Here is a 24,455-nt window from a genome sequence, read left to right as displayed (position 1 = left end):
CGTATCGATATCGAGATATGAACATTCAAGACTGCACTCTTTTGTATTATGATGTTTTCATTTTTCTGAAAAATGCTTGGTTTTCTCCGATCCCGTAGTTATTGTATATTGTATCGATATCGAGATATCTGGCATAAATATCGAGACATGAAATTTTGTCCATATCGTTTAGCCTTACCCTGTAATGTGTTTTTGAATATGAGACTATAAGTTTTCCAAAAAAAAACATTGCAAAAACACTGTGTGTTTTGATAATATAGGTGACATTATTAGATAAATCATATTTCAAATGTTATATAAGTTCAATATTCAAACATTGGCTATATGGTCATTCAGAGCCTATTGGACAAGTGTGCCACCAGCTGGTATAAAGAGGAGATGCTTGTATGGCTCTATGCCTCCCAGAAGAGTTTTCATGGGATTGACTTTTTTGTTTGCACATATGTGTGGTGTCTGTTCTGTTCTGCCTCTGGAAGGTGCACCTGCTCCAGGCCTAAAGTTATGCACTCAAATAACCATGACCAAACTATAAATAAGCAAACAAATACACAGCTAAATTAAAAGATAACTAAACATTTTATATAAATACATTTATTTGTTGACTGAGTGTTTATTTGACACTCAGTCAACAATGAGGAACTTACCCAAAAATGAAAGTAATCTAAAAAAGTAACTGAATGAAAGTAAAAAGTGTCGATGTAGCAGGATGTGTTTTCGCTGAAATATTTAAATAAATGTTCCACATGTGGCTTTCACTGCAAAAGCTAATTGTTCAAACATGGAGTGATTAAAAGGTATAGTGGACTCTAGTGGACCTTATAGAGCTCACAGAGCTCTGGCTCACAAAGGTTTGTAAAAGAGCCAAGCCCTTCCATTTTGGATGGATTTGAAAAATGTAATTTAAGAATAAGATGTGTTAGTAATGGTGCAGAAACGGCTTTGCATGTACACTGACTAAAGGTCTGCAGCTTCTCCAGCCTGTCCCCAACAGGTGACACAGTAGGACAGGTGGGAGAAAATATCTAATATGTCTGATGACCACATTATCATGTCTGGGTCTATATATATATATATATATATATATATATATATATATATATATATATATATATATATATATATAACCACGCCATGGTTAATTTTGTCCAATTTAGGAAAGGACCAGGTACAGTTAAAGGACCAGATACAGTTAAACGCTTACATTCAGCTGGATATAATAATCAACATATTTTACAACAGTTTGTATTATTTCTCAAATTTCTATGCAAAAAGAAATTAAACTACAAAATGACTGCCAGAGCTGGAGGTTTCTTCCGGTGTTTATCAATGATGATGTCCATTATAGAGTGTTAAATCAATAAAACTCTCTCATTTATGTTACCATAGAGACAAATATAATCCAGCTGAAAAAAATCTGAACATATTGTAATCTAAAACCATAGCAACACTTCACATTGACCCCGCATTTGCTAAAAACAGCTCATCATTGCGACTGCGACAACTATGTCATTGGCGACAGTGTTTAGTATTTGAGTTCATTTTTGTCATTCATACCACACATTTATGACACAAAGGAGAGTCCTCACCCTTGACCTCTTAACCCCACCTGAACCCAGCACATTTCAGTTCGATATTACCCAATGACTTCTTGAAAAAAGCACAAAAATACGAAAGCAAGCATGAAAAGTCAACATAAGAGCAAAAAAAACAAATACAAATAGATTCCATTCCGAAAGCTTACCAGAAATCCTAAAAAAAACTGAAATAAAATTTATCCTGAAGCGTCATAGGAGCCACTGGGAGGGAAAATAAAGGCGCTAAAACAACTTTATTTATTTATTTATACCTAAAAAGTTGCATAGTGCACCTTTAAACAGAGACAATGCACAATTGCCGTTCCTCCTGATCAGGGGTTCGGGTTTGGATATGAATAATTGCTATCCCTAAACTTAGCCCTGACCCTAAGGTGAACATTGACCAAAAAGGAAAGATACATCGCACAGGTTAGAGCAAAGATGCTAATTCCACCTGGGCAGGCTTATGTTACAGTAAACTGAGTGACCATGGATTTATACATTATAACGTCATCATTTACATTCATTTGATTTAAATGAGATACGAAACATTATCATGTTCAAAATCAGACAAAAGTACTATTTGTCTGCTTTATAATGAGCTGTATATTTGTTATTTGTATTGTATAGTAATTGTGGTTGAATGTAACTTATTACAGTCCACAAGAAGAATATTAAAGGCTTTATTTTCTATAAAAGTTATTATTACTGTGTACTTGACTTGGGTGGTTAGATTGACGCCTTTATTTTCCATCACGGTGGCCTCTTGGACACTCCAGGATCAGGTGTTTTTTAGGGTTTCTGGTAGGTTTGTACTACTGAAAGAACTGTCTCCATGGCTAAGTTTGTTCCATCAAGTAAACCTTTTTTTTTTTATCCTGACGGAAAATAAAGGTGCTGTGCTTACCACCCAGTGAGTCACTTATATGAACTTGTTTTCTGAATAAAAATAATTAATGAATGCACCTATTACATGAAATAAAAGCTCTAGATATAAAAAGAAGGAAAAAAATAAGTAAATAGGCTGTTCTTTCTCAAACATATGATGATCATGTACATATATATAATGCAAATCAATGTGAAAGTATTCTATGTATTAAGAATACAGGACCCTGATTGGACGAAGTAATGACATACATTTTAGGGCAAATATTTAGTATTCTGTATCTAAATACAATTTCAAAGTATATTCTCCCCATCACTGCCCACTCGTAGATCAAATGAAAAATAACACTTCAGAAATATGGGTGATTCTTCAGAATCTGTCGGACGTTAACGGCTCCATCCATGGTTAAAAAAAGACTGGCCAGTCAAAAAGAAGTTGCTTTCAGCTCAGAGACCAATCACAGAAGACCGTACTTTAGTATAGCACTAACTGTCTTTGTTACATCAAACCAATACAAAAGGCTTTTTCAATTGTTCAGTATTTTACACAAATGCACATTGAGTTTCTGCTGAGACAGTAAAGTCGTATGTACTGTTTACTAACCCGGGCACATGTGTGACTGTGATGCTGAGGGGATGGAGCCCAAACCCAATCTGTGTCAGTTTCCCCCTGGTAGAAAAGTGTGACCATATATAAATGAATTATATACTGCAATGTAAAGCACATATTCAGTATTTAAGTTATCGTTATCAGTATAAGAGCAACTTTCAAAGAGCAGCTAAATCTTACATATATATTTACTGTGCCACATCACCAGTGAGTATTGGGTTGCCCCATTGAAGCATTTACAAACATCCCTGTAGTACTTTTGAGTACGTGTACTAGTACTTGTTTTAGATATGGAGCAACACGCATTTTGCAACACGAAAGATCCAAGTTAACTGTTCCACTTTCACTTTACTCACTCTATATCTCTTATTGATGATAAGAGAAATAGAGAAATCCACAATTAGGTCTTTGCTAACCTCTGCGTTGGATATTTTCATTTTCAAATCGATATTGATTATGCAATGGGCACAGAGAGATAAAGCCCCATTGTAAAACACTGCAATTATGTCTTTTGCATTTAAAAGCTCTGTCTTTTATTTGGTCGGTCATTATAGGTGCCTGCCAAAGGTAGTCTGGGGGATTTTTATTCATAGAGGTATTAGTCTCGTGCGTCAACTGTACGTCACAATAAACCAAATCAGAAAAACAGTCAAGTGTAGTCAACAAACAAACAAACAAACAAACAAACAAACAAACACACAAACAAACGCTTTCAACAATTAATAGAAAAACACCATTCTATAAACCGACGCTGGTGAATGTGGTCTTTTGATTTCTTGCCTTATTTTTTTTAATTTTTTTTAATTATTTCTATTTTGGTGTAGGCCAGTTATGAAGCTACAGTATCAAAAGCTTACAGACTGTAGCTACCTGCAGTTGATGATGATGATGATGATGATGATGATGATGAGGATGATGATGATGATGAGGATGAGGATGAGGATGATGAGGATGAGGATGAGGATGACCGTGTGTTGGGGGATATAGTGGCGCGCGCCTGTTCCTCGTGCGTCGATACGGGTGCAGGCATAGCTCCACAAACACCTTGCATCCTCACTCCGCTCTGCTGGTATTTCCCCCACCATCAACCCACACATGCTGCTCGCGAGGCCCGTCTCTGTCGATGTCTCAACATTTGGAGCGGCTCATGCTTGTTCTCCGTGCACACAGGGGGGCGCACTGAGACAGCAGCATCACCAGAACGGACCACTTGACACCACCTTGCTTCACGGTATCGATATGCAGTAGTGTGTTAGCAGCGCTGCGGAGAAGGGAAAAGCCAGTCTATGGCAACTTGATCTCCAAAATCCGTGGACTCCGGGCATCTCTCACGACGTAGTCCGACGGGGTTATTTCGGCCAGATACAGACAGACGCCGGCGGGGTGAAGACATTTAAAGACGGGGGATATTTAGATCATATGTCATGGACTCACGCGCAGGGCAATATGGCATGGCTCGTGTCGGATTGTTGTTGGTTTTAATGGGGCTGTGGAGATTCAGTGATGCTTGCCCCAAATCATGCACTTGCACCATCACCAGGATTGTTTGTGTTGATTCCGAGCCGGGGATTGAGGATTTCCCAGCTCTCACGCTGGATGACATGGAAAACATCACGGAGATGTAAGTGCAAAGGAGTGTGTTGTGTGACCGAACAGGTAACGCTCTGTCATGGCTCGGAGATAAAGATGTGATATGATCGTTGTGTTTTAGAACAGTCAACAGGCCGCACGAGCCTGTTTAAGCCTACACACACCGATGTCCACCTTTAGGTTTTAATGTCATGTCAATAATTAGGCCTGAAATAGGCTGCTCATGTTTTCCCTCTACTCGCAGTTGTAATGTCATAATGCAAAATGCCACCGAAAATAAGCCTTTGCGCCTGTCACATGGTGTGCTTCGTACGTTTGTCTATTTTTGCGCGCGCGAGTGTGTGTGTGTGCGTGTGTTTGCGTGCGTGCGTGTGTGTATGTGTGCGTGCGTGCGTGTGTGCGTAATGATGGGAAGTATTTGGATTTGCCATTGTTTCTCATCATACCATCATGTGTAGCCAAACATGAAGCAGCTCAACCTGAACCAGGCCAAATGCAGCACCCGTGGAGGAAGTTTGTCTTTTTTTTTTTTGCTTTAAACTTTGAATAGGTATTGTGTGGTCAAAAAAAAAAAATGGTGGCACGGTATAGGCTAGAACTAGGGTGAGGAAACTGACCCTCCTTTGGTTGTACTGTTGTCCACCTGTCCCACCTATTTGGATAAGGTGCGACTTTTTACACTTTTGCCAAGTATTGAGAATAAGCTTTACGGGCCACTCATCTATCTATCTATCTATCTATCTATCTATCTATCTATCTATCTATCTATCTATCTATCTATCTATCTATCTATCTATCTATCTATCTATCTATCTATCTATCTATTCATTTTGACTTATTGCAATTAGGGCTGTCACGATAATTGCTATATCGACTTATCGTTTAATAAATAACAGATAAATACATTTGGGCTCGATATTTATCGTCTGTACATTTATGAGCATTTCCCCCGATTCTTTCTTACATTTTGAGTTACATCATATTTCATGTTTATTGCAGCTTGTGTGGTATTTTAGGACATGATTATGCATTTGTAGAACAAAGGTTGCTGTGTCATTTACACGCCTGAGAGTCGACAGTATCCAGTATCATTAGAGTCAATAACATCGATTATCGCGATACTTTCCTGCCTCAATGTATCGAACTTTGAAATTTGTTATCGTGACAGGCCTAGTTGCAATCCCTTTGTGTGTTTGCGGGGCTGAAATAGCAACGTTGCCTATGGTGGCCATAAAAATAATAACTGATATCGGTATTAATATTATTTCACCTTTGTCTTGTATGTTTTAAATTCTCCCACCACGTCCCGCCATGCAACACAATTTGTCCGACTTTTATGACTTTTTGTTGAGATCTCCCGAACTACAACAAACACAGTAACCACCTTGAGTTCAGACTAGCTGACTACGAGACCACTTCAACAAGGGCTTACATTGAACTATTTGATGTGCACATGCTGTGTCTACTGCGTTCAGGCCCAAATAAAACCTCTGCTTTTGCCATAGTGGGTGATTTTTCTTGAAGCACCAATTTGCTGAAAATTACCCATTGGAAGTGTGTGGTCAGAAAGCCACTATTATAGATTTTCCATTTCTTGCAGATATATTGCCAATCAGAACAGACTATATGACATTGATGACAGCAGTTTAAAGCACTACATCAACCTCAGAAACCTGTGAGTACAGTGCTGCACACTATCTTCATTTTCACACAATACAAGTTTCCTTATTTGGTTGTATGAGCTTTTCACGTGTCCAGGGATTTCTTCAAAGTCAACTGGACTCGGTTGTCTGAGTTGAAAGGTTTAATCCATATACTTCTTTATTTTAACAGCACTGTTACAAGAACTAAGTTGACCAATATATCGGTTGATGCATTTTACAACAACACAAGACTCCAGCATGTGTAAGTAATCTTCTTCTGCCCCTCTTACAGTGTTATCTCTCCACATTTTACTTGAACTATTTCATCTTACAGAAATTTAAGGGAAAATAACATATCGACGTTATCATGGAGAATATTCCAGAACATGTTAAACACTTATTCGTGAGTCTAGTATAGTAAATTACAGTTATCCAGAGTGTTTGAGGATGATATTTTCAAGTGTTTTTTCTCTCTAGACTCTTCCTCTCCGGAAACCCACTGAACTGTGTTTGTGAGAACCTGTGGATCAAACTGCGGCCCCAAGAGGAAATAGAAAGTCAAGAGTTGAAATGCATTGATGAAGGAGGAGTTGCACGTGACTTCATTAGCCTCACACCACCAGACTGCAGTAATGCCACGCTATCTTTTAAAGGGGACATATCATGCAAAAACATTATACCCTCAGTTTTGCTCACTTTGGTCAGTTCTCCTCATCACAGCATCACAGGACCCATCTGAGCTGCTCTGTTTGTTATGGTGCCATTGATTTGTAAGCATGACATTGACCTTGAATAGTGGCTTGTACGACATGCAAAAAATGTATTATATCAATCGATCTCGAATTTGAATTTCAAAACAAATGAATATAGCATATAAAATAGAAAGCTTTCCGCTCCAGTATCATTTAGCACCCAAGATCATTTTCACATACAGACTCGGACATACAGATGAATTGACCTTTCGCTAAACACTGTGACAAAACGGTCATTGTCCAAACATGCCTCATGGCTACCATTGCTTCTCCCCTTTCGAAGCCCATAAACGAGCTGAAAAACAGCAATTTAGCGGCTATAACTTTCAGAAGTGCACTCTGCTCCTGTAGGTTTTGAAAGGTAACCAACTAACTTACTAACTAGACTAGCAGAAGAAGAGAACTTATGCGTTGCAAAACAAGAGCATGACTTGTCCAGACGACAGCGCCAGTTACATTGAGGTTATTTTGGGATTTCCGGTCACACTAGAGCTTTAGCCTCAATAGTTGTAGTGTCCCCTTCGTTACATATTTCATATTTCTCCACCGCATATTCAAACCCATTTTGCCTCAATCTGGTATTGTACTGAGGAGTCACTGACTTGCCCATCTTTATTATGACGTAATGCTAAACTCCACTTCCTGCCAGAGGTAGCTAATAATTGCTAAGGCTTTTTGCCAAAGGTCAATTGCCCCGCCCCAAGTTTCCCTTGGAACAGCAGAGGGAGCTCCAAGCAGCACACAAGATGCTTAAAACAGGCCCGACTCATCAAGTCTTTCAACACATATTCATTTGAAATGAAGAAATATAAAATATCCCAGCTGAGGAGCCCAAAAGCAGCTTTTCTAAGTCACAATTGTTCTTGATATGTCCTCTTTGAATACACAATGTGTTTTTGCAGCCGTACGGGGCATCTCCTGCTGTGATATGGGCTTCACAAAAAAATGTATTGTCTGTTTGTTTGTTTGTTTGTTTGTTTGTTTGTTTGTTTGTTTGTTTGTTTGTTTGTTTGATTGATTGATTGATTGATTGATTGATTGATTGATTGATTGATTGATTGATTGATTGATTGATTGATTGATTGATTGATTGATTGATTGATTGATTGATTGATTGATTGAAATACATTTACTAATAATTACCTAATACCTGTCATCTCCAGAGATTCCCAGAGTTGAAGTGAGTCCCTCAACAGTGATCGAGATGCAGGGTCGTGATGTCCGAGCTTTGTGCAAAGCCTCTGGTTCCCCTGCTCCTCAGATCGAGTGGAACACGGATGTGCTGTACACCCGCCATGAAGTAAGCACTAACGCACCTGTCATAACTTTTTGCTTCAGTGTTTTGTTTCATTCTAGTCTCTTAACTCTGTAGAATAGCCCAATATTGGCTATGTCCTCAACCAATTAGAGACAACCACCTCGGCCTGCACGATAGATGCCAAAATAATAAAAAAGTAGGACACAAGCTCAAAACACTATTGTCAACTCATCATTCATTTGAGTGGTTCAACAAGACAAAGTAACTCCAAAGTGTGTTTGACATAGGCAGAGGCCTTGATGATTATTTGATAAGAAATGCTGAGAACATGAAGAAAGAGGGAAAGATAATCGTCAGCTAAGAGTAGGGCAGGGCGATCAGGCCTAAAAGCTATATCACGGTATAAAAAAAGACATATCACGATAATGACACATTTGATGATATAATTGACAATGGACAATTAACGTCCAAATCCCAGCCCTACGTCTGTTGGGAAAATGAATTAAAGCAATACTAAGTAACTTGTTTACCTTAATAAATCCTTTCCGTGGTCCCTCTGGGGGTAATACAAGTGTTAATGGGATGATTGGGGGGTCTTTCATCTCCCCCTGGTGTCTCTGGCCAGAAAACCACAATTGCAACTTCTCTGCCACCAATACACACTAATGGAGCCACCAATACACACTAATGGAATCACGAAGGAGCAGCTAACAGGCTAGCGGGAAAAGCTAACTGTGGGCTAGCACCGCTTAAACAGTATTTACAGCCAAGTCTGAGTGAAAAAAATGATTTCCATTGTGTAATTGGATGTACAATATCCCTCTGTCCCTTTGTCTTTACTGTCAGTGTAGTATTTACTCTCACGGACAGCTAATAAACAAAAAAATCGCAACTTGCCACGACACCTGCAGTTGTGCTTATGGCCTCTGAGGGCATGAGTTACTTGGTACTGCTTTAATTCAGTGATATTTTCTTCTCTTTTTTTTTTTTTTACAGGATATTGATATATTTAATTTTACTTTTTAAGCTCCTGTCCCCGTGTTCTACAGTCAGTGTTTATGCTGCTCTGATGGGGCTGAGCGTAACATAAATGATATTGTGTCCACAACGATACAGAAAATGACAACGATATGCGATACCATATGGCCCACCCCTAGCTAAAAGAAAGGAGATTAGGTGCTATGCAAGAATCAAACCTGGGAAGAAACACAGCCCTGGTATTTGGTGTACAGGCACCCACAAAGATTACTGACACGAAAATAGCCCTTGTCACAAAGTTCTGTCTTAGAGGCCGTGGCGAGACATCTGAGATCACCTCCAGAGTGGGAGAAGCCGAAGGACAGATTGGAGTGGCGGATGAAGCTGCCTCTAAATCTGAAGCCAAGATTACACCTTTGGAAAAACATTCAAAAGTGCTTTGATAACCTGGATCAACCTGGAAAGGTGTTTGGAAGAGGAGGGAAGAGGAGCATATTTTTAAATACCTTGAGATGTGGATTCCCATGTCTACAACTTGATTCTGAGAATAGACGGATCATACTGGACATGCATACTGGAGAGCTCCAAAGCCTGGTTCCATACGCGATATCACCATCTATTTATTTATTTCAACAAGACACAGATGACTCAACATAATAATAATGATGCATTGGTTTTATATAACGCTTTTCTGGACACTCAAAGACGCTTTACATTGCACTATTCGTCCACTCCATACACGGTGGTGGTAAGCTACTATTGTTGCCACAGCTGCCCATTGGTAGACTGACGGAAGCGAGGCAACCGGTCTGCGCCATCGGCCCCTCCGACCACCACCAACCACTCCCTCACTACATTCACTAGGCTTCCTGCTGTTCCCAAACGGTCTCCCAGCCCTGCCAGGCCCTTCCCTGCTTAGCCTCTGAGGTCTGACAGCAACATTCCCTGTGCAGAGATGATTGGAATATTCAGTACAGGCTAGTTATCAAATAGTTTTCTTATATTTTGGAGTCTTGTTTTTTCCACATAAACCTTTGAATATGACGTGGGCAATTACACTACACGGCTAACGATTATTATTTTCTCTCCAGATTGACGAGACAGACACAGAGAGCAGCCTTACCCTGTTAGGCCTGTCTCCTGGAGATAATTCACGAGTGATCACGTGCAGTGCTGAGAACATGGTCGGTCAGTCGGAGGCCACGCTCCAGCTCAACATCCTCTGTAAGGAATTGTTTCTGAAAATGCTAATTTACGTAATCATTAATTGCATTTGCATGTGTACAGTGAATGTAACCTGTTGCCTATGGAGATGATGTGCAGCATGCTTCACTGTAATGACTGTTATTTTCCAGTGGAAGGAATAGGTTGATTGTTCATTGTTAGTGTCACTGAGCACCCCAGAAAATCACACTAACTCTTCATGCTTCCTGTTTATGTTACCTTCAAACCTGTAAAGTTGCCCATTGCCCCTCCTCACCTCAGTTTGCCAACGTTTCGTTTGAAATGAGCAGCTTCCATGTCTTTTCATCACTGCTACAGCTTGCACTTCTTCTGTCGACTCTGCTTCCTTCTTCCTTCCATCATGGCTTTTATTGGACAGAAAAGACAAGAAATGTTGCTGTAAAAGTACAGCTTCTACTGAAACAAAAACTGAATTGACAAAGAATTTAGGATAAGACGCAAAACGCCTCTGAGCTTTTAAACCTTTTGTTGCCTTGTAACTCGCCCTACAATAATTTATGAGTGAGGTATTATTCATCTCGGAGTCCTCACACTTATCAATCTTCAATATAAATTAGTGTTTTGTAACATAAACAAAACGTATAATTTGGTTTATAAAGAACATTTTTGATAAACCTCAGCTTAAAAAAAGAAAATAATCAGAATAAAGTTTTATTGACTTGTCAGTTTAAGTTTTCTTATGGTGTAACATGAAACATAGAATAGCACAAAATAATAAACAGTAAAACTATAAGGGCACACAGATAGAAACAGACAAAGATGAAAGATATTTTAAGGTAAAATAAGCTAAACTTTGAATATAATATATATATTAATATAAATGCTTTCCTCTCAATGACCATTTAACAAAAAATATGAACCTTCCATTTAACACTTAATCTGTATGTTTTTTATCTCACCATTGTAAGACAAAAAAGCAAAAAATCAGCCCAGGCAAGAGAAGGGAATCACCTGTATTTGTAGTACCTAATAATTAAAAAAGATTAATTTATTAACGTAGTGGCAAGTGTGATATATAATACATAGTCAGATCATACAATAAATATACAAAAGTTTGTTCTCCCCAAAGTATATGTATACAGAGTATTTAAAGAATAAATACTCTTGGAGGAATGACGACCCTGCAGTGATGGCTCAGAAACAGCAGTGGAGTCAGTGTTGGTGAAATCACACACATGTTTCGGACTCAGATCCAAAAAACCTGAGACCATTTCTGTGATCGCACCAACACTGACTCCACTGCTCCAGAGTTTCTTTACTTGTTTCTGTGCCAGACCGTCACGGCAGCTTTGTTGGTACAATTGTGTCACTATATATAAAGAACTCCTCGCACTTCTTTATATACTCTATAATATCTTTTGTAAATATTTGTATATAAGATCTGACTGTGTACTGTAGTATCTGTCACAGTGGGTACTTCACTTGCCACTACGTTGGGAGATCTTACACAAACTCTGTTGACATAAAACATAAAACAATATAATTCAATGTTTTGCGTTGCTTATGTAATAACAATTGAACTGCACAAATGTATCTTTGCATTAAAAACACATTTTACTCTATCTAAAAGAGTGAATGTTAAATGAATGTTATTTTGGTCATGTGACTTCATCGGGTCCTACAGCCACAGGTGTTTCCCTTCTCCTGCCTCACGGATCGTGATCGCCTCTAGGATTGTTTGGATGCGCGTTTTAATCAAATTTGATCTCACAGTTGTAACAGAGTAAAATAATAAAAGCATGAAAGGTGGATGTGGAGGTGCAGAAGAAGGCAAGGACAGATTTTTAAAAAAGACTTTAAAGTGCATGTGACGCAGAGACAAACTTTTTACCAAAACACAGTTAACCCTTAATAACACCCAAGCACATTCTTGTGCTTTTGGACTTTTATTTTTTGCATAACTCCTACATTTTTAAAGCCAATTGGGTGAAATTTCCCCAGGGGGGGTATTTTGGTGATCTAAAATAATTTGATGTCATTTGGATTTTTACCCCATTGTGAACTCTCATAAATAAAATACTCACGTTAAGGGAGCTTCGACACAAAAATGTGCTTGAAACTTTAGAGAGCTATAACTCAATGACGGAACAATATTTATTTTTTACTTTTTTTATTTTTTTGAAGGTCTGACTCTCCTCTTTCCATATATATAATATAATAACTTATATAATATAACTTTCATAATGTTTTAACCCTTTCATTGCCAAATTTCTGACCCAAAGTTGCTGCAGCGCATGCTCCAAAAACACCAAAAATCAACTATTTTTAAAATTTCAAATCCAAAATGGGAAATTTCTGGTCTGGCTGATGTGGCCTGATGTCTGTGTGAAATGACCCGAAGGATGTGTTTCTAAGTTGAAATTTGTTTATGTAGCCGCAATTTTAGTATAACATGTTGCGTTGTGGGAGCTTCCACACAAAAATGAGCTTTTCACTTTAGAGAGCTATAAAAAAATGAAGGAACAATATTTTTTAAAACCTTTTGGTTTTAATTTGGACGTTGACCTCTCCTCTTGTCATGCATATAAAAATAATCAAGCTTTTAAAATATTGGAACCCTTTCATTGTCAAATTTCTGTCGCAAAGTCACTAAAATGGATCACCATTGTGGGCCCTTTGACTCCCATAGACTTACATCATAATCACAATTTTTCAAAACGCTTCTTTAAAACAGATTAAAAATTAAATTTCAAACTTCTGCATATTTTCTGAACCTTGAGGCTTCAAACTAACGCCCTGACAGTTTTTTCACCATGAGGTCATTTGTACCCAGTTTGACAGGAGAAAGAAATTGGCTGTTATTTCCAATGTTTGTAAACGGTCGTAAATAACATAAACAACTGCATTTCTTCATTGTTTCAGAATTTTTCCCTTTATTTTGTGACTTTCTGCATCAGAGTGAGTCTGTGGAAGTGTTTAGGAAAGGGGCAAGACAGAGTTAGAGATTTTTGAACTGGTATTTGGACAAAAACAAGGAAATTTGCAGAGGCAAATAAAGACTATCAGACTTGATGACCAGCTGTTTACAGGGGGCATGGAGACGACTGTAGAATTCCAATATTTTTTGTCCAAATACCAGTTCAAAAATCTCTAACTCTGTCTTGCCCCTTCCTAACCACTTCCACAGACTCACTCTGATGCAGAAAGTCAGAAAATAAAGGGAAAGATTCAGCAACAATGAATTAATGCAGGTGTTTCTGTTATTTACGACTGTATTAATATTGTAAATAACAGGCATATTCTTCCTCTTGCCACACTAGGTAAAAATGACCTCATGGTGAAAAAAATATGTCAGGGCGTTAGTTTGAAGCCTCAAGGTTCAGAAAATATGCAAAAGTTTGAAATAAAATTTTTAATCATTTTTTTAGAAGCGTTTTGAAAAATCGCGATTACAATGTAAGTCTATGGACCATGTAAATGAATGGGGCCACAATGGCAATACATTTTTAGTGACTTTACGATTGAAAGTTGGCAATGAAAGGGTTCTAATATTTTAAAAGTTGGATTACTTTTATATGTATGACAGAGGAGAGGTCAACCTCCACAATGAAAAAAAAAGTTTAAAAAATATTGTTCCTTCATTGAGTTATAGCTCTCTAAATCTCTAAAGCACATTTTTGTGTCGAAGCTCCCTTAACGTGAGTTTTTTACTAAAATCGCCGCTACATAAACAAATTTTAACTTAGAAACAAATCCTTCGGGTCACATGTCACAGACCTCAGGCCACATCAGCCAGAACAGAAATTTCCCATTTTGCTTTTAAAATTTGAAAAATAATGCACTTTTTGTGTTTTTGGAACATGTATTATAGTGACTTCGCGACAGAGAGTTGGCACTTAAAGGGTTAAAAATGTTAAAAATATAATATATATATATAACAGAAATGTACCATGTTGCTCTGGAAAATTTGAAGATATTTCATTTTTTGTGTTTTTTGAACATGCACTAGTGTAACTTTGGGTCAGACAGTTGGCATTTGAAGGGTTAAAATATTTATAAAGTTATAATATGTTTATATGTATGAAAAGAGGACAGTCAGACCTTCAAAAAAAAAGTTTTAAGAAATATTGTTCCGTCATTGAGTTATAGCTCTGTGTCGAAGCTCCCTTAACGTGAGTTTTTTAAAGGTGTTATTAAGGGTTAAGACCATTATGTTTCTATGTGTTTATGTTTTCTCTGGTTCGGCATTTTTCATGCGTATTATTTCACTTCCTGATGGAAGTGGACACAGTTAGCGACATACGCAGATCCATAACTGTTGCTGTGCAACAATATTATACCAATAGAAATGGGTGAGTCAGAATTCTATATAACTTTCCTTCTATGTAACGCTTTATGTAGAACATAGACATTTTATTTTTAGTTTTACATAAATTGCCACACTTATGAATGGAACCCTGTCATATGCACTTTAAACTATAGCCACAGTTGTCAGCCATGCATACTTCTTTGTTCCAAATTCAATTGTTTCTGAGCCATCTGAGCCTCCCACTGGTTTATCCTCTTGTTGTTGCCTTCTACCACTGTGATCACTCTCCTTACCTATTGCCTCCTCATCAGTCGCCCCCACCATACAGCAACTGCTGCCTCCTGAACGGGGCCACCACTGGTGTATACCCTTCACCGTCATTGGGAACCCCAAACCTGAACTTCAGTGGTACCATGATAACGTCTCTCTACAAGAACATGAATACATACAAACCATCATCCATGAGTCTACGGAGAGTGGAGCAGACCACGGCTGTCTGCAGCTGGTCAACCCCACTCACATCCACAACGGAGTTTATAAACTGGTGGCAAAAAATGAGTATGGACGCGACGTGAGCAACATCACTGCCCAGTTCATCGAACCACCTCCAGGTGGGGATTACTCAGCGGCTGAACACTTTATCAAATATACTCATTGTTACATAAAGTCATCATCAGAGTTTACTGAAAGGATCACAATAAAAGAGAAAATATCAGAAATTTAGTGATTGAATATTATGTTACTAGAGAAATGAGATGAAATTATAACTTAAACACATATGACTTTCTTTAATAAATGTCACAAAGTGTTAGGTAGATTACACTGACCTGACACAATGTACTCAGGTGTTTCTAACAGATTGTCTGGTATTGTGTATGTTTTTGAGACCGCTGACTAAAGCTGAATGATTTCCTTTCAGATGATTATGTCGGTGAGTAACTATTTAAAACAAAAAATTCTCATTTTCATTGTTTATATTTTCAAAATTAAACTGTTGATGTTTCCTTAACCTAGAAGAAACAGGTATGTGTATTTGCAAATGCTAAAATGGATATTATACAAAAAGCCAAATGTAACTTTATGTAATCTACTTTTCAGATACATCACCTCTGGATGATAGCGTTGCCGTATGTATTTCTTCAAGTCACTATTTAAATATGCCTCAATATAATCTACAAATATATTAAGATTGGAGGTTTACATTTGCCGGTATATTTGTTCTGTTGTTGACACACAGAGAAAGGTGACCAACAGGTGTTTTCTTTCACAGGTGTATGTAGTTGTTGGCATTGCTGGTGTTGCTCTGACTGGTTGTGTTTTGATGGTGATTATACTAAAATACGGAAGAAACTCCAAGTTTGGAATAAAAGGTAAATGTCACAATATTTGAATGAAACTATGCTTACTTATTCCACAGAAAAGAGCAAAGGTTAATGTTTTAGGGACAAAAGGACGGCACATATTTTAAACTATTGCCATTCAGAAGGTTAGATGCAAAAAAGACCCCAGAGAATCATCATAGTAATACTATTAAAAAATACCTACATTTTTATGCCATTTTATTTCAGAAATACAACATGGTGGCTGGTAGCTATGAGCCCTGCATTATTGTATGACATTGTCAGGGCATGCTCAGGGGACAGATGGTGCTCAGGGGTATCTCTACCCCGATTGGACCAGGGTATCAATGAACTCCTGGACAGCCTGGGTAAACTGTTCACACAGAAGTGCCAAAGCAGCCCAAACATGCTCTGTTTCTGACTGTGAGGGCTAATCTGGTGTACCAATCCTTACACCCTTCTGGAACTGCCTGTGTCCTCGCTCACTTAGATCAGGTATTGTTTGGGATTAGAGAGAATCATGATGCTATTGAAGATGCCTGAAGGTCTGTGTATACCTCCATAGAAATGCCTCTCAATGATCCACCATCAGCTCGTCATTCTGGATAATGTTACTGACAGCACAATGTTTCTCCTCCAAAGCTCTTCTAGTCCTTATTTCACATCTGTTCAGCTAAACCTGCTTTTACCTGACAATCGCTTGTTGACAGTGGTGAACCTGTCCATTCTGAAGATCTAGAGCAGTTCATTGGCCATCTTCATGAGGTCTTTTTCTGATTGTTTGGTCAGTTATGCCCACAGTGTTTGTGAAGGCTCTCATTCGTCCAGGAAGTATTCATCAAGGTGAAGCTTAAATCGTTGACTTCGACTGGGTTGGTTGAATTGAGGATGACAGAAGCTCCTTCGCTCTTGTGGTCAGAATGCGATACTGCACCCAAACTAGAGTGGTAAGACTCTCAGAGGAGGAGGAAACCAAAACTGCCAACACCCACCTATTTGAGTTGTTTACAGTGTCACTCAACCAGCAATTGTTTGTTGTGCTCTGGTGCTGAGCCAGAGGGTTGAGACGAACCATCAGGAGGGTCGTTCACCTGACCTCAGTAGACCGTTATATAAAATGTTGAGGCTGGATTTCTGTTGTTTCACAAAAGTAGCCTCCTTTACTCCCCTCTGAAACCATCTCTTCTCCCTGACTAGTGCGATGCTGGGCCATTCTTTTGAAGAGAGGCTGCTTGGTTTCCCCCGTGTACTGCTCACTACACTCTTCCTGAGCCTGGATGGAGTACGCTACATTACTCTGTTTGTAAGATAAGAAAGGACTTAATTGATCTCACAATGGAGAAATTCACCTGTTACATCAGCTCTCAAGAAACACAGGGGGTGCAAATCGGAAGAAAAATGTGCAATCAATTAAAAGTAACTAGAGGTATCTTAGATACAATGGACTTTAAAATGGCAAAATATATATATATATATATATATATATATATATATACAGCGATTATTGCACTTGCTTTTGCATAGAAGTTATTACACATGAGTTAAATAAACTTTGAGCGCAAAACTTATTTTGTGCTCAAACTCAAAATAAACAAAGATACACTAGGAAATGATCTGACCTTTGGGATCATTGCTTCTGATTTTTGAGTACTGAAGTTACGAGCTGTAAAAGAAAATTCACATACAAAATTAGGTGTGTTTAAAATGACAAGTACATTAATATGATGATCAGGCTTTTGTTAACTGCTCAGTAAATGTTGAACATTTGCTCTGAGACGGTTCAACGTTAAAAAATATTGACCTAAACGGCACTATTGATTTGGCTCATCAACAAGTACTGTGCCCTAGATTATAAAATAATACTGTAAATGCTTTATAGTGGAAAAATGAGAACAAAAATAAGGCATTGAATTTGTATTAGAGTGATGTTGAAACATTTAAAAATAATAATCTAATCCACAGTGTTAGACAGCAGTGGGGTGAATAGAGTTTAAGTGCACGGAGATAAAGCAAACATTTGCAGTGAGACACGATTCACAAGGTCACTTTCATTTTATGTAAGGCAGTAGAATCAACTATTCCATCATAGGATGAAAACAAATACAGTTTAAGTATAGTATATATCACACAATCAAACGGGTCCCTGGCCCAGATGGGTTTTACTTTATGGTAATTCTCATGGGAAGAATTAGTTTGGCAAGATTGTCAGCTAAGTTTACTCTGAAGCAAGTTCATTCAACTTGCATAAGGCACAGAGATTTGGCTTGGCTAACACCCTCCTGTCCCTCACCTCCTCCGCAGAGTCCAGGGGCAGCCCAGGACGGAGCTGGCCCTCCTGACCAGCTTGTTCAGTCTGTTCTTGTCCCGCTCTGGCCCAGCACACGGCAGCGTAGTGGAGAGCAGAGGCTACCACAGAGACCTGCTCACAACGGAAGGACCTCAGTCTCCTCAGAAGGTGGAGGCGACTTTGGCCCTTCTTGTCCAGGGCGTTGGTTCAGTTTATTGTTGATATCAATGTCCTCCCCCTGGATGTTCAGTGGGGTGTGAGGTCATGTCTTCCTCCTGAAGTCGATCACCATCTCCTTCGTCTCACTGGTGTTCAAGCACGGGTGGTTGCGCTCACACCAGTCCACAAAAGTCCATGATAACCGACCGGTTCTCCAGGTGGTTCCCCTTAGACACACAGCCCACAATGGCTGTCGTTGGAGAACTTTTGCAGATGACAACTGTCTGTGTTTTATGTGAAGTCCGACGTGTACTGTGGTACATGAGGTTGTCAAAGGTCCAGACAGTGAGATGTCCATCCACTCCCGTGTCCTCCAGCGTTCCCCACAGCAGCACCGATCTGAGGGTGTTGAAAGTTTCTCACCTACTCATGCCTTACAATGCCGAGAGTCTTGTTCGGTGCAGGATCGTAGTTGCCTGGCCAGCCAGACGCTCCTCCTTTCTATTCAAAAGAAGAACTGTCTGGGTCAGCCAATCCTTTCCCGGTTTGCATGTAGTTTGGCTAGCATGAGTCTGCCAAGGCAAGGACTGTAGCCTGGTATGGTCTTCTAACGGTGCAGAGCAAAACACAAAGGAAGGCCAGGAAGCTAATGAACACAAAAGAGTTTCCGTCCATGAAAGACATGTTTTAAAGGTCTGTCCTCAAGCTCAGACAATCATTGAGAATCCATCACATTTTCTGAATGGTGAATATGACAGCAGACGGTACAGAGCACACAGTTTCAAGAGCAACAGATACACAGATACACAGCTCTTATTCCTCCCGTACTCTGTCTCTTTTAAATAAACGAAAGGGAGCAGGTGAGGAGGCCATCATAACGAAGATGAACAGTATTGCCTTATCGTGATGTACTGATCGTAACTGACTAACTGAATTGTAATTATGTGAATGGTTGGATGTGTAGCAGCTGTGGGCAATGAGCCCAAGACAGATGTCCCCATTGGAAACAATAAAAGCTGTCGTTCAATAGATCAATCAATCAATCAATACTCCTGCTACATAAGCGATAGCCACTCCTTTCCTTCTAGACTCTTTTCTTGTCTGTCTTGTGTCTTGCTTCTTTGGGCTCTCTGCACTTTATCAAAGGACCATTTCGAGTAGCCACAGACCTTCAAGATCTCCTTAACATGCTGTTCTTCTTTAGCCTTTCCTTCTGATTTCTATGACCACATCACAGTCCAGGAATGCTAAGCGATTATCCTTGGTTTCCTTGCATATACACTGGATGGTCTACTGCATTGATGTGAGCCTTGAAGGGCTCTACTTCTTCATTCTTGATCTTCACCCACATGCCATCTGCTTGTCTGAACCAGTGACTAGGAGCAATGTCCGTGAAAGAGGCAAAGGCCCTCTTCAAACTTCTTCTAACTTGGCCACTATGGGGGAGACAGGAGAACCCGTTGTTAAAAGTTTCCTCTGAACCGGAAATAGGTGGTGTTGAGACAGATCTCCAGCAGTTGGCAGATGTGGAGTTAGCTTGGTCCTCTCAGGCAGTATAGCATCCTCACACTGTCTCTGTCTCACTGCTGTTGCATCTGAGGTGGGGATGCAAGTGAACAGGGAGATCACATCCAAGCTCTCCTCTGAATCCAGCTGTTGATGTTTGACTGTGAGAGTTGTCCACCAAGGGTGCCAAAAGGAGAGATGCTTGGCCAAATTGTATATGATAGAATCAGTCGTACATACAATTGGCCCAGGAGGTACAGTCCCTCAGGCCAGTGTAGTACATACAGTCGGTACTACAACGATAGGTACTACAATCAGTAATTGTATGTAGTACTGACCTCAACCCAGCCCAGTCGACAGTTTAAGCCTCACTACAATTATGTCCACATTAGTTGTGGACTGGGGCACTCATGGCACAAAGAAGCTGATAGCTGTCAAAGCATTTCATAAGCGTGATTGTTTAAAGTTGCTAATTACAAAAAAATAAATCATGCTGTCTATTTTTAACTAATTTTCTCATTTATTTCCACCGCTTTTCTATTTATTTTGAGTCTCTTGCATCCTCTTCACTTCCCTCCTCCTCCCCCTGTGTCTTCCTAGGCTCCTCCTCAGTCATCAGTAATGACGATGACTCCGCCAGCCCTCTTCATCACGTCTCCAATGGCAACAACACTCCGTCGTCGTCGGAGATGGGCCCAGACGCAGTGATCATTGGGATGACAAAGATTCCTGTCATTGAGAACCCACAGTACTTTCGCAACTCCAGCGGCATCCTGAAATCGGACACGTGTGAGTTCCTGTTACACTCCCCAAACGCCGAGTAACCTGGACTTTTTACCAATAAATCCATGCGCTGACGGACGCCACGTATACATTGTTGGCATATCGGCACGTTTGCTGTTTCATACTAGACCAACAATGGCAGCTGCTCGGCTTTACAAAGACAAAACTTATCTGCAAACAAACTCCATGGTAATGATATGGCATAGACATACAGTATAGTGAAACTTTTTTTATATTTTTTCAATCCAGTAAGACGTCTTGCATAAAAATACACCTTACAAGAGCATTTGCACACACCCAAATCATTGGGCACCCAGGCCAATTTGCCCTGATTCAATAGATACAGCCTCAGCTCTTTTCTTCTCTCCTTACATGGCATGTGAGCACTGGTCAGTCCATTCAATTATTATAGGTGTGGCAGCAGTGCGATGTACTGCTCCTTAAACTCAATAAAGCGTGTGCCTGACTGAAAGTAGGAGATTGAGCCTGAACCCTTATCTATTTTATATCATTTTTTTGGTGGCTCTGTTGTTTGGCAGTAACGACTTTCTAGACAATTCCTGGAAAATTGTAATCAAAGAACCGCCATAAATTCTTTGTTCAGGATTTTACTTAAAGTGATAGTCTGTAAGTTTGCAAAGTGAGGAGAGATAGAGTGAAGTTTGAAGGTAAACCGTCAAATTTCTCCCCTCTTTAAGCAGAAAGCCCTTCTTAGTTTTGAAAATTCTGTTCCATTTTGCAAAGTAAACGATCAAGCTCCTCCCCCCCCCTCCTGATTGGACCTGACAGGCTGGTTCACAGGAAAAGCTCGTCTTTGGTCAACGCGGGAGGATACTAGACTCTGATTAGTTGCTGAGATCTTGGAAGCAGGGGCTTCATAAATAATAACAGTTATATATTATTACTTACTTTCCATCAAAATGCGAGACCAGGTTGTCATTTTGTAACATTTGTAAAACATTTAGACTTCCAGACTATCATTTTAACCCCTTAACCCCCACCTTATCATTTTCGCCAGTTCAGCTTTACCCAAATCTCAAAGCTTCTTGAAAAAAGTGTCAAAATAGTATGAAAACGCAACAAAAGCAGAAAAAAAGGTTTTAAAAAAAATGTGGCGTATTATATTAGTTTATTTGATTTGGGACAGCACATGCACACACACGCGACTCATGCATGCAAACTTACTACACCGGACACTAAATGATTATTTTTAGATATCCTTTAGGTGATACATTTGTATAAAAAGCAACTTATTATTATTGTTATTATTCTTATTTTTATTTTTGTTTGTTTGTTTTTTTTTACTTGTTTTTTTTTTTCAACATCCGCTGCATAATCAACGCCAATCCACAGTCTGTATGTACTTTCCATTTCTTTTATAAACCATTTTTTGTCAAACTCATGGCCCATGTTCCTTATTTTGTGAGTTATCTTCTCATTCAGTTCTACTTCTTGTATAATATTAATCCATTTTTTAATATCCAGTGGATTACTTTGTTCCATTCCTTTGTTATGATCTTTAGGGCTGTGATTCTAAGAATTTGAAAGATATATTTTTCATCTGAGTTTATATTAATTGGGATTTTTCCTAATATAATATTTTCTGATTTTAAATCAAGTTTCTCTCCCAGTATCACTTCAACAATTTGAAATACTTCTTTCCAGTAAGGTTGTATTATTTTACAAGTATAGAAAATATGTGTGTAATTTGCATTTTCCTCTCCACAATTCCTCCGACATTTACAATTTGCCCCTTTATATTTGCTCATACTTTCTGGAGTCAAGAAGTATCTCATAATTATTTTCCAAGCGAACTTTCTCCAAAATAAGGAACCCACAGTTTTATGGACCCCTGCACAAATCTGTTCCCATTCATTTTCAGTTATTTGTGTATGAAACTATTGGTTGCTATTTTTTCTTTTTGCTGCAATAAAATTTGGTATAGCTGACTCATAGCATTTTTTTGTTTCTTATTACGATTATTTGCCATTTAGATTATCAGGGGGTTTAGGTCATATTTAATCTTTCCCAATGTACTATTCAAATAACTTCTGACTTGTAAATATTTATAAAATTGGGTTCTTGGTATGTTATATTGTTTGGTCATGTTTTCAAAAGATTATATTTCACCATTTTTAAACAGTTGATGGAATCTTATGAGTCCATTTTCTGCCCAGTTATTGAATAAATAATCCATTGTGTTTGCCTTAAATTCAGGATCTCTAAGTATTTCCTTCAAATAAACCATTTCCTTATCTTTTATCTTCATACATCTAATAATTCTTTTCCAAACCTTAATGGTGTTCTCTATACAGTAGTTATTCTTTATTTCTTCTTGAGTTATTTATCTTTAGTTAGAAATATAGCAGATTTAATTAAATGTACCTTGTGTGTCTCCATTTCTTTCCATCTTGGATTATTAGAGTCACTTATCCAGGTTATTATTGACTTTACCTGGGCTACTTTGAAATATGTCTCTAAATCTGGTAATGCTAACCCTCCCCCTGATTATGGCAGTTTTACATTTTTAAGTTTCACCCGTGTTTTTTTGTCGTCCCAGATAAATGTTCTCATCAAGTTATCCCATTCTTTAAAGTACCTGGGTGGTATGTAGCTTGGCAAAGTTTGAAACATAAATAAAAATCTGGGTAAAGTACTCATTTTGATCAATTCAAAATCTTCTATCTACTAAACTCTGTTTTAACCTGATTGATTAGTTTATCATAATTAATTTCAAAACGTTTACCCATGCTTTTTGGAATATATACCCCCAGGTACTTTACATGCTCACAGTCCTTTCTAAAATTAAATTTACTCTTGATTTCGTTATCCGCCTCTCCTATCATCATAGCCTCTGTTTTATGTGTGTTTGGTTTATACCCGGAGTGTTGACTATACTTTTGTATTTCCTCCATTAGGTTGTCCAAGGATTTCCCAACCTCCGACATTGTCACCATCACATCGTCTGCATACATCGCTAATTTGTATTCATAACCCCCCAGACTAATCCCACTTATGTTCTTATTTTGTCTTATGCTCTCTGCTAAAGGCTCTATACACAGTACATAACCAGCGATGAGAGTCAGTCGCCCTGCCTTACACCACGGTGCAGGCTAAACGACCTCGACAGTGTTCCGTTTACTTTTACAACTACTTGAGGATTCTTATACATCACTCTCAGAACATTTGTAAAAGAATCATGGAAACCAAAAGCTTTACATGTGTCAAAAATAAAATCCCAAGATAGCCGCTCAAAGGCTTTTTCAGCATCTAATGTCAACATTAGAGCCTGCTACCTACAGTATGTCTCTCTGCCCAATCGACCAAATTCAGAATCCTTCTCACGTTGTCTGACAACAGTCTTCCCTGCACAAAACCAGTTTGATCTTTATTTATCAAATGCGGAACTATTAGTGATAGTCTGTTAGCCATAATAGATGTGAATATTTTTTGGTCCACATTTAATAAAGACACTGGTCTGTATGAACTACATTTAGTTAGACCTTCTTTTAGCCTGGCTAATGTCAGACTAAAATCACAAGTGATATTTAGTCTGGGGACCACCAATTCATTTTCTCGTAGGAGAGGTGTGGTTT

General features: G+C 38.7%; 1 protein-coding gene across 1 annotated transcript in view; it reads left to right on the top strand.

The window, feature by feature from the left end:
- Nucleotides 1–4,035: 4,035 nt before the first annotated feature.
- Nucleotides 4,036–24,455, top strand: part of ntrk2b (neurotrophic tyrosine kinase, receptor, type 2b) — a 30,530-nt gene continuing 10,110 nt past the window's right edge. The window contains exons 1-11 of the mRNA XM_079551355.1: nt 4,036–4,690; nt 6,260–6,334; nt 6,493–6,564; nt 6,637–6,705; nt 6,780–6,931; nt 8,218–8,354; nt 10,382–10,514; nt 15,096–15,395; nt 15,883–15,911; nt 16,055–16,154; nt 20,677–20,865. Of these exons, the coding sequence (XP_079407481.1) occupies nt 4,494–4,690; nt 6,260–6,334; nt 6,493–6,564; nt 6,637–6,705; nt 6,780–6,931; nt 8,218–8,354; nt 10,382–10,514; nt 15,096–15,395; nt 15,883–15,911; nt 16,055–16,154; nt 20,677–20,865 (1,453 nt within the window). The 5' untranslated portion in view covers nt 4,036–4,493. The remainder of the gene's footprint in view (nt 4,691–6,259; nt 6,335–6,492; nt 6,565–6,636; nt 6,706–6,779; nt 6,932–8,217; nt 8,355–10,381; nt 10,515–15,095; nt 15,396–15,882; nt 15,912–16,054; nt 16,155–20,676; nt 20,866–24,455) is intronic.

Source organism: Gobius niger (assembly GCF_951799975.1).
Source record: "Gobius niger genome assembly, chromosome: 2".
In the NCBI taxonomy this organism is placed as follows: domain Eukaryota; kingdom Metazoa; phylum Chordata; class Actinopteri; order Gobiiformes; family Gobiidae; genus Gobius; species Gobius niger.
This window is presented reverse-complemented; position numbering and strand designations above follow the sequence as displayed.